The sequence below is a fragment of the Anthonomus grandis genome, chromosome 4 (assembly GCF_022605725.1).
Source record: "Anthonomus grandis grandis chromosome 4, icAntGran1.3, whole genome shotgun sequence".
Taxonomy (NCBI): domain Eukaryota; kingdom Metazoa; phylum Arthropoda; class Insecta; order Coleoptera; family Curculionidae; genus Anthonomus; species Anthonomus grandis.
This window is the reverse complement of record NC_065549.1, coordinates 21,269,167-21,284,244: the sequence shown is the minus strand read 5'-3', so window position 1 is coordinate 21,284,244 and position 15,078 is coordinate 21,269,167. Positions and strand designations below refer to the sequence as shown.

General features: G+C 31.8%; 2 protein-coding genes across 2 annotated transcripts in view; one reads left to right on the top strand and one right to left on the bottom strand.

Moving 5' to 3' along the window:
• The first annotated feature begins 1,025 nt into the window (after positions 1-1,025).
• The window catches only part of LOC126734871 (ATP-dependent DNA helicase DDX11), a 32,253-nt gene continuing 18,200 nt past the window's right edge, over positions 1,026-15,078 (top strand). The window contains exons 1-6 of the mRNA XM_050438688.1: positions 1,026-1,255; positions 13,270-13,461; positions 13,527-13,799; positions 13,849-14,015; positions 14,072-14,319; positions 14,382-14,648. Coding sequence (XP_050294645.1) covers positions 1,109-1,255; positions 13,270-13,461; positions 13,527-13,799; positions 13,849-14,015; positions 14,072-14,319; positions 14,382-14,648 — 1,294 coding nt within the window. The 5' untranslated portion in view covers positions 1,026-1,108. The remainder of the gene's footprint in view (positions 1,256-13,269; positions 13,462-13,526; positions 13,800-13,848; positions 14,016-14,071; positions 14,320-14,381; positions 14,649-15,078) is intronic.
• LOC126734874 (transmembrane protein 216-like) lies at positions 9,279-10,283 on the bottom strand. The gene is made up of 2 exons (XM_050438694.1): positions 9,571-10,283; positions 9,279-9,519 (listed from the first exon to the last, which is right to left on the bottom strand). The coding sequence occupies exons 1-2, from the start codon at positions 9,803-9,805 to the stop codon at positions 9,326-9,328; spliced, it is 429 nt and encodes a 142-aa protein (XP_050294651.1). The 5' UTR covers positions 9,806-10,283; the 3' UTR covers positions 9,279-9,325.

Genomic DNA, 15,078 nt, shown 5'->3' with positions numbered 1-15,078 from the left:
AAATACGCTAAGCTTGCTATCATCCGATTTATCAGAGGGTGCTTGATCCTCGGGTCGCGTCACGTTATTTAAAAACTTTTGTTCTTAGATGAGGAACTTTCTCAATTTTCACTTTCTCAACTTTCTCAATAAATATTTCTTCTATATTATAGATGAGGATTGATGATCTGAGTATCTGTTCTTAGAATCCAATATATATTCCAATGTGTCTGGTGGTAGTTCTCTCACTTTCTTGCCCACATTTATATATATATATATATTTAAAAAAAAAAACATGATATTCCTAGTAGGCCTTACACATGCTGATGCTCCACTTCATTTTAGCTTTTTTTCTATTGCAAGTTTCTTTCTATATTTTTCTCGTAAGTATTTAAGACGAGCTTTTACTTCAGGAACTAAAATTATAATAAAATGTTTGTAAGTATTATCATGTTGTAAGTACAAAGTCACTTTTAATATACAAAGATCTTGCAACAGTTTTTATTTTGCATAAGGGATCTATATCCTTTATTTGCTTTATAATAAAAGGGCCTATAATTCGAAACACATTGGAGCAAAAACTCATAAATAAATTCACTCTGCGGATTCTTCATAATAAATCACGTAATTTAAAGTTGTTATTACTTAAAAATTAAATAAAAATACAAGTACATACAATATGACAAAAAACATAAACAAAATAATATTAAAAATCGAAATCGATGAATTACAGAATGCCCAGACTCTAAATATATAAATGCACCTGAACTAAAATTTTTAAATCCGTGTAAAACAGAAAATTCCTAAAGGGATTATAGAATTGCCTTAAAAAAAAGACGGTGCGAATATGGCTATTAGAGTAGTTATAATAAGTGAGGATTTGAATAAATAATAACATAATAGTTAACAAATGCTTTGTATATCCAAACTATATGGATTGACCCATCAAATTTTCTACGCCACTGTATCGTAGAAATTCGGCAACACGGTTTCAACCATATAAAATCGTTCTTTGGCGGGAAATTTGACAGTTGCGTTTGGTTAAAAGTCAAACAAAGTAAACACAAATACCTAAAATTTAATCTTTTAATTTCTGTAATGTTTAATTAAGACTTTTTTTGCAAATAACATGGATTCAAATTTGAGTACTCTCCCCGTTCCTGAAGAGTTCCCTTTTCCATTTAAGTCCTATGAAATACAATTAGAATTTATGAAATGTCTTTACTCTGTTTTAGAAGAGAAAAAGTTGGGAATATTTGAAAGTCCAACAGGCACTGTAAGTTATACCATAGAAAAGTAATATTTATAGATAAACTTTTACAAAAAATTGAAAATTACTGTTTAGGGTATTAGTCCCTTATAAGTTTTTTAGTATAGGAAACTAGAGTATTGTTTATTCCTTCTTGTTCACTATACTTACCTAGGATCAATTAAAAAAAAAGGATCAACCAGATTCCATTTAATAAGACATATCAGAATTTTTTTACACTGAAGTAAGTGGAATTTTTGTAGGAGGAAAATAACTTATTTGTCTAAAAGTCCCTAATACAGCCTTTGAACCTATTACATAGCATTGAAGTAATCTTTTATATAACTATTTAAAAAATTACACTTTAGTACATTATATTTGTTTTTAATATAGACACATATCTTGTCCATATAAAATTCTGTCTTCTACAATAATATTCCATCTTCACACTATGAAAGGCCTTAAATAGAACACAAAATACCTTTGTAGATGTATTCCCTTGTGTGAGGTTTAGTAGTAGGTAAGTTCTTCTTAGTTACATTTTCAGTTTTTGGTGATGACTAGAATACATTTATTTATATGTACCATTGATGATTGTACAATGATTCAGCATGATCCTAATTGATTTAATTAATGCTGCTTAAGGAACCAAGTCTTTTTGAAAACCAACAAATGTCCATTTATGAGATTCTATATAGATTGGTCAGATCAAGGTTTTGGTTGTTCTTTTTCATTACAAATTTAATTTTCTTTGTTTGGAATAAATTAATTGTATTAGTTACATTTTTTCTTAGAAAATATAATATACCTCATAAGAAGTAATTTCTCCTCTGAGCATAATGGCAAGGATTTTTTCAAGGATCTTTTGTTTTAAATACAACATTGAATCAGTTTAACAGTATGTTGAAAGAGTTACCTATATTAGATTAGTATAGGCACCATCTATAGATTACACGTCAAGCCACTTGAGTGACTCTGAAAAATGCCCTCTCCTGCCTTTGTTCCTCATTTTACCATCCCAGAGGCTGGCCTAGCCGGGCATTTAGTTTTCGTACATATCTTAATAGGCCCACCTGGTGCAGTAATTTTCTTAAAAGACCTTTTGCATGTTGTCTTTATTTCAGCATATTATAATAGATATTATTATACTATTATATTATACAATTCCATATACTTTTCTTGTCCATTTACTTTTAGTTTTACATAAAAAAGTAATAAGAAACAATTTATTCCACCTCATTTCAATAAATAATTGTCTCCTATTTATAAAATTAAAATACTAATGAATACTCCCGCATATAAAAATAATCAAGTGTTCCTGAATTTGTTTTCATTGATGATGTCCCGTACTCAGCATATCCAGAGCAGTTGAGATTCAAGGTTATTTTCACTTTAACATGGGCAGCATAGGAAGTGGCCTGACTTGTTGTAATTTATGGTGGTATTGGTGTAGTGATATAGGGAGTTTATAGATTTGTAATTTTGGAGTAATGTATATATAAGCTTATCTCTGATGTGGATTTGACTTTTATACGCACCCAGTCAGATGTTAATGAGGCAGTTAAAACCTTTTATGACAAAATCCATGAAATTTTTTGTCTAGCTGTTCCTTGTTTTCGACCCTCTAATAGTAAATACTCATATCCTGTGTGGTACACTCATGAAATTAGGAAATTATTAAAATTAAAGTCTAGCCTACATAGGAGATGGCTTCATACACGGTGCTCTGCTGCTTATGAGGATTTTAGAGCTGCTAGGAGGGTAGAAAAAAATGGATCTTGCTTATCACGAGTATATATCTAGAACTGAGTCAGCTATTCGGAGTGATCCAAAGCAATTCTGGAGGTTCATTCACCTTAAATGAAACAACTCTCGCATTCCAGGTTCTATGAGCTATAAAGATACCACTGTTGTGGGTCCTAAAAGTATTGTAAATGCTTTTTCTGATTTTTTCAGGAGTGTTTATGTTGAGTCCTCTATTGCTCAGCCCAAAGAATCTGATACATATGGTTCAGACAACATTTTGGTCCAATCTTTTGTTGAGGCAGATGTAAGAAAAGCTTTACAGAAGTTAAAAAACAAAGAAACTACGGGTCCTGACCAAATACCTTCATTTCTTTTGCGTGACTGTGCATCGGCCCTGGCTGTAGCACCCTTACAAATCTTCAACTTATCACTCAAGACCAATACATTTCCAGAAGAGTGGAAAAAGGCTAAAATATGTCCAGTGTTTAAGAGTGGCGACCATGGCAGAATAGAGAACTACAGACCGGTGTCAATTCTCTCTAATTTTTCGAAGGCCTTTGAGATATGTGTGCACGATAAATTGTCTCCTCAAATTAAGCACATAATTACAGAAAAGCAGCATGGTTTCTTTCAGAAAAGATCTACTGTCACTAATATGGCTTGTTTCTTGGAAGCAGCATATCTAGTTATAAATCAGAAAAGCCAGTTGGATGTGCTGTACACAGACTTCTTGAAGGCTTTTGATCGGCTGGATCACAGTTTGCTGGCACGGAAGCTGGCTTTGGCTGGATTTCATCCTTGTCTGGTGGAGTTCTTCATCTCATATCTGACTGGCAGGCTTCAGTATGTTAAATTAAATGGTTTTGGGTCTGAGTATTACGTGGCTTCGAGTGGTGCGCCCCAAGGTAGTAACCTCGCCCCAATGCTGTTCGATCTATTTATTAATGATTTAGTTGATTGTATGGAGAGTTTCTGTCTTTTATTTGCTGATGATCTGAATATCTTGTTTCATATCATTCGTACTATGCTGGACTGCCTGAAGCTGCAAGAGGACATGAATAGGGTCTTTGAATGGTGTGAAAGAAATAAACTACCCCTAAACTGTGACAAATGTAAAAAAATGACAATTTCCATTCTTCATGAAGAGATTTTATACCCATATATATTGAGTGGTTCTCAGTTGCTAGACTGTTCTTCAGTGATGGATTTGGGCATTGAAGTAGATAGGAGGCTCACATTCAACCAGCATGTAGCACAGGTCACTGGTACAGCCTTAAAATCCCTCGGGTTTATAGTAAGGTCCACTTCTCAATTTTAGAATATATCCAACTTGACTGTATTGTACAATTCATTAGTAAAGTCTAAATTAATGTATGGCTCTATGTTGTGGTTCCCCTTCTATGATGTTCATGTTAACAGACTGGAGTATGTACAGCGCAGATTCTTAAAGTTACTTTCTGTTAAGTTGGATGGAGTATATCCAGTAAAAGGTGTGGAACAGGAGTACCTGCTGAATAGATTCAACTATTTGTCACTAAAGCAAAGTACTATTCTCTCTAGTCAGATATTTTTATATAAACTTTGCAATAATAAAATTGATTGTTCTGAGCTCTTAGAGAGGCTACCTCTATTTGTTCCTCCTGCAAATACAAGCAGGCACCATATATTTTATCCCTCTCTTAACTTAACAAATCTGTCCAGCAAAGCTCCACTGTGCCATGCTTGTACATGGTATAATCAGATGAATGCTATAGATGTCGACATCTTTAGCAGCACTGAATATGTTTTTAAAAAAAGGATGTGTTCCTCTCTTAATTTGAATGATACCTGATTATTTTTCTGTGATTGTTATCATTTGGTTAGTGTGTCTTATATTCTTACAATTATGCTATTGTTTTAAATTTTAAATTTTGTTATCACTCTATATTGGATCTTATATTATTTTTTTATACTACTTATTTAAGGTGGTTATAACTTGTACTGTTTTAATTTTAATTAGTTCGATTGTCTTGTAATTGGGAATTTTCCTGTTGGACAATAAACTATTTGAATTTGAATTTGAATAAGTTTTGTAAATGTCAAGCCTGTTAAAAAAAATAAAAATCCTCTAATATCTTATACAATAATTTCACTAGAGAAGAGGCAAACTTTTTGCCTAATTTCTTAATAGATTTTTAGCAATATGGTGTCACAATGTCCAGTTAAGGAAGAATCTGTTCTCAATTTCATCTAGCTCTGCTAAAATATAGAATAATTGCTTGTTTGAGATATTTATGCCAATAAATCAAAAGTGGTTTGTGTACAAAGCTCTGATTAACCAACTTTTATAACTTTTGGCAAAATTATATAGACCTTTTTACAATTAAAAAAAAATGTTTGAAAATTATCACTTCAGTTTACTCAACTAGGCTAAGTTTAGTCTAAAGAATATCTAACAATCTTTTTTAAGGACCTTTTAGAGACATCCTGTCCTTTGATTTTTCTTGGTAAAAACTAGTGCACATTTCTTGAAAATCATTAGAGGAATTGAGTCTTATCAAGAGTACCTTTTTATAGCAATTGAGTTGAATCAGTTTTACCCAAATTCATTTTGTTCTATTGGTGTTGAAATCTGAAACAAGCAACTATTTCAGAAACCTAGGTTCTACTCCTTGGATGGATAACACCAATCATTGTGATATGGGTTTTTGTGCTTCATGGTGCTATGCCAATGCACTAAATTTTAGCAAAATAGGGGTTTCTGGATTCATAAAAAACCATTTTAAAATTGTAATTTCAGTTCTCTTTAATGTTCAAATTAAGATAAGTTTACTTAAATTGGCTAATTTTAGCTGGTTTTTACCTTTCACAGAGACACATTAAATGGATATCCATTATATATTTATATTACATTTGCTAGTGTCAAATAATTAAAATACATGTATAATTGTCTATTAAAAAATATTGTTTTTTTCTTCTGTCAACAGTTTTGTTTTAAGACCAAGAACTTACTATAGATTTTTAAAAAAATTATTTGGTTACTCCAAATAATTTTTTTAAAAATCTGGTTAAACTGGTTTGCATCAAATTGAATTCTCATGTTAAGTAGTATATTAATGACACTATATGAGTAAATACAGATACCTTTTAGTGAAAAATGTAACATTTTACTTAAATATATCTTTTCTTTAGTCTCTGAAGAATGCAGCTTTGACTGCATAAATTCATTTTATTTTGTTTGTTATACATGGGTTATAATATATTTACCATTAATAAAATGGAATACCAAAAAATCAAAGCAATACTGACAAAAGCAGCTTCCGAGATATCAACCAATATGGACTCCTCTTGTGTTTCTTGCCTGGTACTGTTAGATTTCAGTAAGGCTTTTGACCTCATAAATCATGAGATGCTGTTGGCTAAAATGAGCCTCTTCAGTTTTTTAGTGAGTGTTTGCAAATGGTTTCAAAGTTATCTTCAACTGAGGACACAGATTGTGGAATTGGATGGAGCAAGATCTGAACCTGTTGTCACTGGTTATGGAGTGCCTCAGGGTAGTATCCTCAGACCTTTATTATTTAGCATCTACACTAGCGATCTTCCAGAGCAGATTCGGTGTTGTTCCGTAAATCTTTATACAGATGTCACACACAGCTGTTATCCGGATTTCCTTCTCATAATGCATGTCAATGTATCCAGCAAATTAATGAGGACTTAAACTCAGTATTTAAATGGTCAAGACAGCATGGGCTGATTTTGAATGCAACAAGAGCGCATACTTACTCATAGGTTCTAATACATTAAAAAACCAATTTCTTCGATCTAATTTCACTACTTTGCATATAAATAACAGTGTCCTTCCTTGTTCAGCATCAGCAAAAATTCTTGTTGGCACTTTTGATTTTCTTTTGTCCTTAACTTTCAGGTACATGTCAATAAAAAATTATCGTGCATGCATGCTCTACTTAAAAGTTTGTATTAATTTAAATATTATTTGCTCAAAAATATGAAATTAATGCTTGTGGAGGCTTTTGTTTGGTCACACCTAGATTACTGCAATGTTGTTTTTTACAGTTACCTCACTCTTGAAATGAAGAACAAAATTCAGCTCAAAACGTTTTGACGAGATTTGTTTTCAACATACAAAAATTTAATCACATTTGAAACACCAACAGACAGTAAAATATGAAAGGAGAGCAGCTTTAAATTTTGATCAGTTTGTTTATAGAATTTACAAGTTGAGGTACCCTAAATATCTTTCAGATTATTTCACAGCAAGACAAGATTTATATATTCACCGCCTAAGAAACATTAGAAGATTTCAAATGCCAGTGCATAGAACCGAAAGTTTTAAAAACTCTTGCCTATCAGGGTGTATTTTTGTTGTATACAACTTAATAAGATCATGCTCACTTTTCAATTTCAAGAAGAAATACAAGGCTTTTCTATTATATTCACATATGCCTTTATTGTAATGTTAAGTAATAAATATTAATATATTAAAATACTGTATTTTTCAAGTAGCATGGAAGAACACATTATGTGAATGTTACATTTTATGTAATATTTTGTTGTTGCATAATAAACGTTTATTTATTATTATTTTATATGGATATCTGGTACATCTTGATAAAAAGTAGACACAGGAACATATAAAATCTAAATTTGATGCACTCATTATAGAGACAGATATTAAAAATATTAAACTACAAAATATTAAACCAAGGGTTACTGTCAATATTGAGTGTGAAAAAACTGGATCGCTTAAGAAGAAAGAAGAAGTTTTATCTGATAAAATTACATGACATAAAACAATTCAAGTGCTTGCAATATCTATGTCAATAACCTCTATTAATTTGAACCTTCTTCATTAAAAGCAAAATTAATGATTTTACTATAAATATATAAATAGAATAGAGTATCAAAAAATCAGTACATGTCTGCTAAAGAAAGAGAAGGAGAGTTTTCTTATAGAAAATTATCCAAGTGCTAGCATATTTATGGATAAATTTAAATACTATACTACTCTCTATGCTAAATGTAAGTATAGGAAAAAAAACCTTGGTTAATGTGTGGCTTATTAAGTTATATAGCATAAAGGGATAGGTTAAACAAAGGTAGGTTTGAATTGTGTAATAAAAATCAAAATAATATGGAATAATATTAAACCAGTAACATGCAAGTTTGACAAAATCTAAAAAAAATGGTGAGCAGGGTCTAGTTATAAGATATAATAGTTATAAGATCGTTTTAATAAATATTTTAACACCATGGCGCGTGGTAGAGAAGCTAAAATTAAGACACCTTAAAACTATAATATAAATTTTAATAATGTAAACCAATTTCGTGGTATTTTATTTCTAAGACCTATATTAAAAAATTAATTATTTAGCATAATAATTGCCCTGAAAAATAGTGACATTAATATAGGTGACGGTATTTGTAATAATTTTCTTAAAGAAGGATGTAGAAAAATGTTTCAAATTAAAACTGTGAGTGCCAAGTGACATAAATTGTAATGATGGGAAAAAGTAATTGTAATTTTAACCTTAATTGTAGCTGTGTGCATATCAATGCAATGGAAGAAATAATAAAGAATTAATAATGAAATGTCCAAATTTAATATACTAAGACAGAGCTAACATATAATACCAATATAAGTACTTGTATATAGGACGGCTACAGTTAATTAGAGAGCTAGTAGTCTTGCTTTAAATGCTCTCAAAATCACACAGAAAAGAGTTATAAACATCTAAGAATTTAATGTATTCTCCAGACCTTTTGTTTAAAGAATCCAAAACACTCAATATTGCCAAATTGTGTAAATAATCTATCAGACTTCATAAAAATTAGAAAATTGACATTAGCTCTGTAAATCATTCAATTTCAACTAGATTTGCTCAAAATAAATCAGTAGTGACCATTTTAGTGCTTTTCAAGACCACAGGCCACCCAACAGTTGAAAAGAGCTTAATTTTTATGGCTCCTAAAATATATAATGCAATACCACAGGATCTTAAAAATAGGAAATACTGTTAATTTATATTTACTAGATCTTGAGGCAGATATAGTAGAAATTACAATATAGGTTTTCAAATTTGCAAAATCCGCCTATATAGTTTTTGTGGCTGAGTTGTAGTGATTAATGCATAGACATACACACAATTTCTTAGAAGTCATTATTGCGATTTATAACTACAGTTATATTGCAAAGTGTCGCAAATGCATTTCCTGTCAAGAAAATATCTTCCAATGCCAAAGAGTAACTTTTTGTAATTAAAATTAGTACTAGGTGGGTTTTCCATTTGAAAATAAACAAAATATATTCTAAGAATATATATATTTTTTCTTATAATCGTTCTTACAGCTTAACTAATAATACTCAGGGGCTTTGCAACATGAAAATAAGCATAGGATACCAGTAATTATTTCTATCACACAAAGACCTAATTGTATAGAACAAATTATGTATTCAAATCTGAGCACCTCTCCTTGCAGGAACATTAAATAGACAACACCAACAACTGAAGGAATCGTCAGTAAAATCGCCAATATTATTAACCATTCTGGAAAGAAAAAAATCTTACTATATACTTATTATAATATAGTACTCTTACTATTATCTGATAAATTTCCTCTACTGGCAATAATGATTCTTAATATTTCTATCCCGCAAACACTCATAAGCACCCCAAAATCTGTCTCAAAGTGATACAAGTCCGGAAAATTAACGTACTTTACCAAATTCATGCCTAATTCACAAACGGCAAATAATCCAAAATAATACGAGTTTAAATATAAAAGCACTTCGAACATAAGAGACGTGTTCATTTTGCAGTTGTTTTCACTCATTTTCTTACGATTTGTTTGTATTTAGAAATGGAGTTATACGGACCTTCTGGCGTAGTGGAAAATCAATAATTTAAAAAACCTCACTGCTTAGCGGCGAAATGCGGAAGCTTGAACCTATCAGCCGTTTCCTTTGGAAGAAAAATCAATGTTTGTCGTGGTTTGTTGAGCGCATAATATATTGTACATAATTTAAATGTAAACAATGGTGGTTAAATTATAAGTTATTTCGTTTTCCCGGCAAGCTTGTCATATTATTTTTATGATAAAATTTTCAAAAATATGTCAAGTTTTGACAAGCTGTCATTTAACAGGAAATACATGTTTTGTTGAGTACTATTTTTTAGTATGTAGAGGCGTCATCCTTTGCTCGTAAATCCGAAGATTTTGATTTAGACGGCATTCTCTTAGATTATACAGGGTGACTGTCAAAGGCCTTTAAAATACTTCACCAGTTACAGATTGGCTCGAAATATGTCAATTTCACTTAACTTACTTTAGAGAAAAGTTGATAGTAGCCGAGATACAGGGTGATACATGTGTTCTTCTTATTTTAAAGCTTGAGATGTCCATTTTAAGCTTAAGATGTCCAGCTTTCGTACCAACGTTTTGGAGGTCTTCCTGATAGTCTGCGGTTGGTTGGTTTCTCTTTTGCGATTTTAGCTAGTCGATTATCAAATATTCTTTCGACGTGATCTTCTTCTTGTTCTGGACCATCTTATAACATCGTGTATGTCACATTGAGATCTGATGTCGCTGCTTCTCAATCTGTTTCTAAAAGTTTTTCTCACAATTGACTTTAACGTCTCAATGTCCGTTGTCCTGAGGAATTTTTTTTTTTTTTGCTAAACACAAGCACAAGAGGAAAGTCCTATGCCACTCTTGGAGTGGTGCTTGCACGAAGATATTTGTGGGCATTTATCTTGAATCGCTGTAGGTTGTATGCGTCGGGAAATATGTGAGGTGGAAGCCCGTTCCACAAAGAAGATGTTCTCCAGATGAATGAGTCCCTATACAGCGACGTCCTTGGGGTAGGCAGGTGGACTCGATGTTGATGAGCCGCAACTGCTAGACGCGTCCTTCTTGCCGGAACAGCCCTGGGTGGAATCAGGCCTGCCAGCTCAGAGGAGCACTTACCGTGATAATAACGGTAGAATAAACAGAGATCAGTCACCTTTCTCCTGTGCTCCAGACTATCCAGACTCTTTGTCAGTTCTGGTATGTCGATAAGACGAATGCTTAGTGACGAGTTGCTTAGTAGCGGCTGTTTCTGCTCGTGTTTCTGTATCGTAGGTCATAATAGGTCGTACACATGACTTGTACATTCGCGTCTTGCTTCCGATACTCATACATTTATTCTTCCATATTATATCTCGAAGATATCCTTATACCCTAGCTGCCGCCATTGCTTGTGTTCGAACTTCTTCTTTCAGGTTTCTATTACTTGGGATATTAATACCTATGTAAAAGTATGTAACACCAAAGTAAAGTTACGCTTTTATTGTAAATCGCTAACTTGCACCTTCTCAGTTCTCTTGATTAGGCCAGTACTGTCCTCTTGCCTGATTCCTATTGAGACGGGTATCTTATTGGAAAGTTGGTTGTTTGCTTTTATAAAGGTGCTATTTCCTATGTTCATTTTTCTGATAATTTCAATTGTTTTGGGATTCAAATTTCTGTCTTTTAATAATTTTATGGTATTGCTATCGAATACTTTTGTTGGTTGAAAAAGCACATAAAGGCATGTTTGTTATACTCAATTGATTTTTCCGCTATTTGTCTTAACATGAATATTGCATCTGTGGTGGATCTATTTTGTCGAAACCCTTTTGTTCTTCACTGATGACAGTCTAGAATTTTTTCGGCTAGAATTTTTGTAAATAGCTTTGAATGCGTTTAACAGACCAAAGTCTATATAATTTTGTGGATCCATCTTTTCTCTTTTTTTTTAAATTGGGATCGTTATACTCTGTTTCCACTCTTCTGGCACCTTAGATATATTATATATTTTGTTAAATAAAATTGGTATTTCGTCCAATAATGCGTCCCCTCCATATTTGATCAGTTCATTATTGATATTATCCAATTCTGGCGTTTTTCGATCTTTCAGCTTGGACACTGCTGATTTAATTTCTTCTATTTGTATCCTTTGATTTTTATCTTCTTGGTTGGTTTTGATGTTATCATTTTCAGGTTCTAGTACTACCGTCTCTTTTATGTGTGTTTTACTATAGAGAGCTTCAAAGTATCTCTCCCACGCTTCTGTTGTTATTGATTTGGTTTGTACATAGTCGTTAATAGGTTTTTTGCGGTTTTATAGTATACTCCATATTTTTCTTTGGCCTTCGTATAAATCGTGTTCCATGTCCATTGAGTACTTCTACCGGAACTCTCTTCCTTCCCTTTTAATTTCCTGAATTGCTGCGTTCACCGTTTCGAACCATTTTGTAATCTTGTAGGTAAGCTTTTCTTTTCTTCGCCGCAAGTATTTTGATCTCTTTGGTAAACCATGGTTTTGTTTAGTTTGACCTAGTGCTTCCTTTGCAGGTGCTGGTATATTATTGCTAAGTTTCATGCAGGCAGTCTCAACATCATTTTCATTCTGTATTTTATATTCATGAATTTTCTGCTTCAGTCTTTGCTGGTATAAGTACTTTGCGGTAGCATCGCTCATGGTCTTTATATTAAGTTTTTCAACTATTATGGGTTGGGTTGGGTTGGGTTTATATCTTTTGGTTTTCTTTGTACACATCTTCTTATTTTAGCTAATACTAATCTGTTGTTGATTCCTGTAATTCTTGAGCTTAGTACCCTTATATCTTAGTACTCTTATAGAGGTGATAAATGTGCTTTTTCTAAAAACAAATTATTCCTTAAAGAATACATCAAAATAAAGATTCACCGCAAATTTCAAGAACCATCATTACTTCTCCCTAGATAGTTCAGCAACTCTGGAAAGGTAATGATGACCCTGTGCTGTGTCGAGAGTTCTTCAGATACGAATCCTCTGATCTATTTCTTTCTGGACCAAAAATAATTGTGGCAGCGTATTTAAAAATGCATATATATGCAGTTTTAGCACAACTAATCATTCATTCATTCGAGAGTTGATAAAAATCTTTTCTTCCCCTTACTTCAAATTATGTTAAAATTGTAAAGTTTTTTGTTCCTTTTTTTGTAAATTTTTTACATTTACTTAAAAAAAATTACACAAATTCGTGTTAATACTTGTGTAACTATGTATGTAAAATATGTAAAATGTGTAAACAAGAAAATAAATAAACTCTAATTATTCACCACAAAATCCGTAAATTTAAATTTAAACCATTCATATTTGTTACCTTTCAGCTTTTTTAAGTAGGAACCTTTTAATTATTTCTGCAACTAGTCTACTAAAAAATTAAAAATTATTTTATTATATAATCTGGATCTTCACTGGACACATAATATAGTTATCTCTAATTTAGGGAAAATCATTAAGTATTATCTGCGGGGCACTAAAGTGGCTAAAAGATCATGACGAACATGAAAGACAACACCTAAACGACCAAATTACTACATTAGAAGAGAAAAAAGAACTACTAGCTATTGACGAAACCGATTGGTTTTCTTCGCAATCTAAAGAAATTGAAATCACTGGGAAGTTAAATAAATTGAAGGTAATTTTAAATCTTGAATTAGCATAAATAAAATGGGGTTGAATCGTTCGTAATATTATTTTCAGCTAGAACAACGAAAAATTGATAACTATGATAAAAAAATTGAAAACATCAGAACAGAAGGATGTAAACCAAAACAATTTAACTACAAAAAGACACATTCCAATAGCTTATTACCACAGAAAGGCACTAAAATAACAAATTCAGAAAAGGAAATTGAAGCGATATCAGAAATTGAGGATGAAGATATTTTATTAAATGAACAAACTAGCCAAGAACCAGAAGAAGAAGATGATGATGAAGAAGATGAAACTAATGATAAGTTTTACCCTACACAGGTAACAATCAACTTTTTCAATAAAATTGAGGCCTAAATGTCTTTTGTAGATTATTATAGCAAGTCGTACCCATTCTCAGCTTTCTCAGTTTGTTGGTGAAATAAGAAAATCTCCTTTCGCAGAAAATGTTAGGGTGGTTTCACTAGCTTCTAGACAGAACTATTGTATTAATTCAGATGTAAAAGCTTTAAGCAATATGACACTTATAAATGAACGGTAATTTGTTACAACGGAAATGTATATTTATCATAAAAATATTAATTTTTTTCAAGATGTTTAGATTTACAAAAGAAACAGTCTTCACAATCGAAGCGGGACGAGAATGGTAAAACTTTAAAAAAATCAAAAACGTCAAACTGCCAGTGTCCCTATTTTAAACAAACAAACATAGAAGACTTAAGAGATTTCGCTCTCAACCAAGTTCATGACATAGAAGATCTTGTGCAAGTTGGTAAAGAACTGAGTGCTTGTCCTTACTATGCCAGCAGAAAGGGAGCCGAAGATGCTGAAGTCATTTTGGGTACGTGTAGTTGGGTAAAATTAAAAATGTGTATTATTCTGATTAGTAATTTTCAATATTAGTTCCCTATAACACCCTCCTGCATAAATCGACCAGAGAAGCAAGTGGAATTAGGCTAAAAAACAACATTGTAATTATAGACGAGGCACATAATCTTTTAGAGGCTTTAGCGCAAATGCACGGAGCTGAGCTTAATTATTCCCAGCTATTTTACTCTCTTCATTGTTTAAAATGTTATAAACAGAGATATAGTACTATGTTTTCTGCAACGACCCTCAGGTTCCTAAACCAATTGATTTTCGTTGTGAGTAAGCTGATTTCTATGTTTGGTAAGTTAATGATTTTTTGTTCATTCATTTACATTTATCAAAACACATTTTATTGTTCTCCCGAAATAAAAACTTACGCTAAGACAAACCTAAATGAAAATTACTAGATAAAATAATAAAAATTAAAAAAAATTAAAGTTACAAGGTATAATATTTATAGTGCTAGGGTGTAGACTAGCACATCAGATTACTAAACCACTTTATTTATTCCTTCACTAAGTATCACCCTTTTTAAACTATACTTGTATTAAAAATATCTATATCACATAGATGGATCATTTTATTGCATTTAGGTAACATGATTTTAAAAAGTGAACAAATAGCTAATTATCTATAAAAAACTTTTAAAAAAATTAAAGATAAATTCTATGGTTCATATTGTTTTGTATGTTCACTATGTGGTTTTACGTAAAGACATCTTAGAAACCTT

Excerpts from the sequence above, each read along its gene's own strand:
- LOC126734874 (XM_050438694.1), bottom strand. The coding sequence starts at position 9,805 with ATGAGTGAAAACAACTGCAAAATGAACACGTCTCTTATGTTCGAAGTG. Across the intron at positions 9,520-9,570 it reads AGGAAATTTATCAGATAATA|AATGGTTAATAATATTGGCG; the intron begins GTAAGAGTACTA and ends TTTTCTTTCCAG.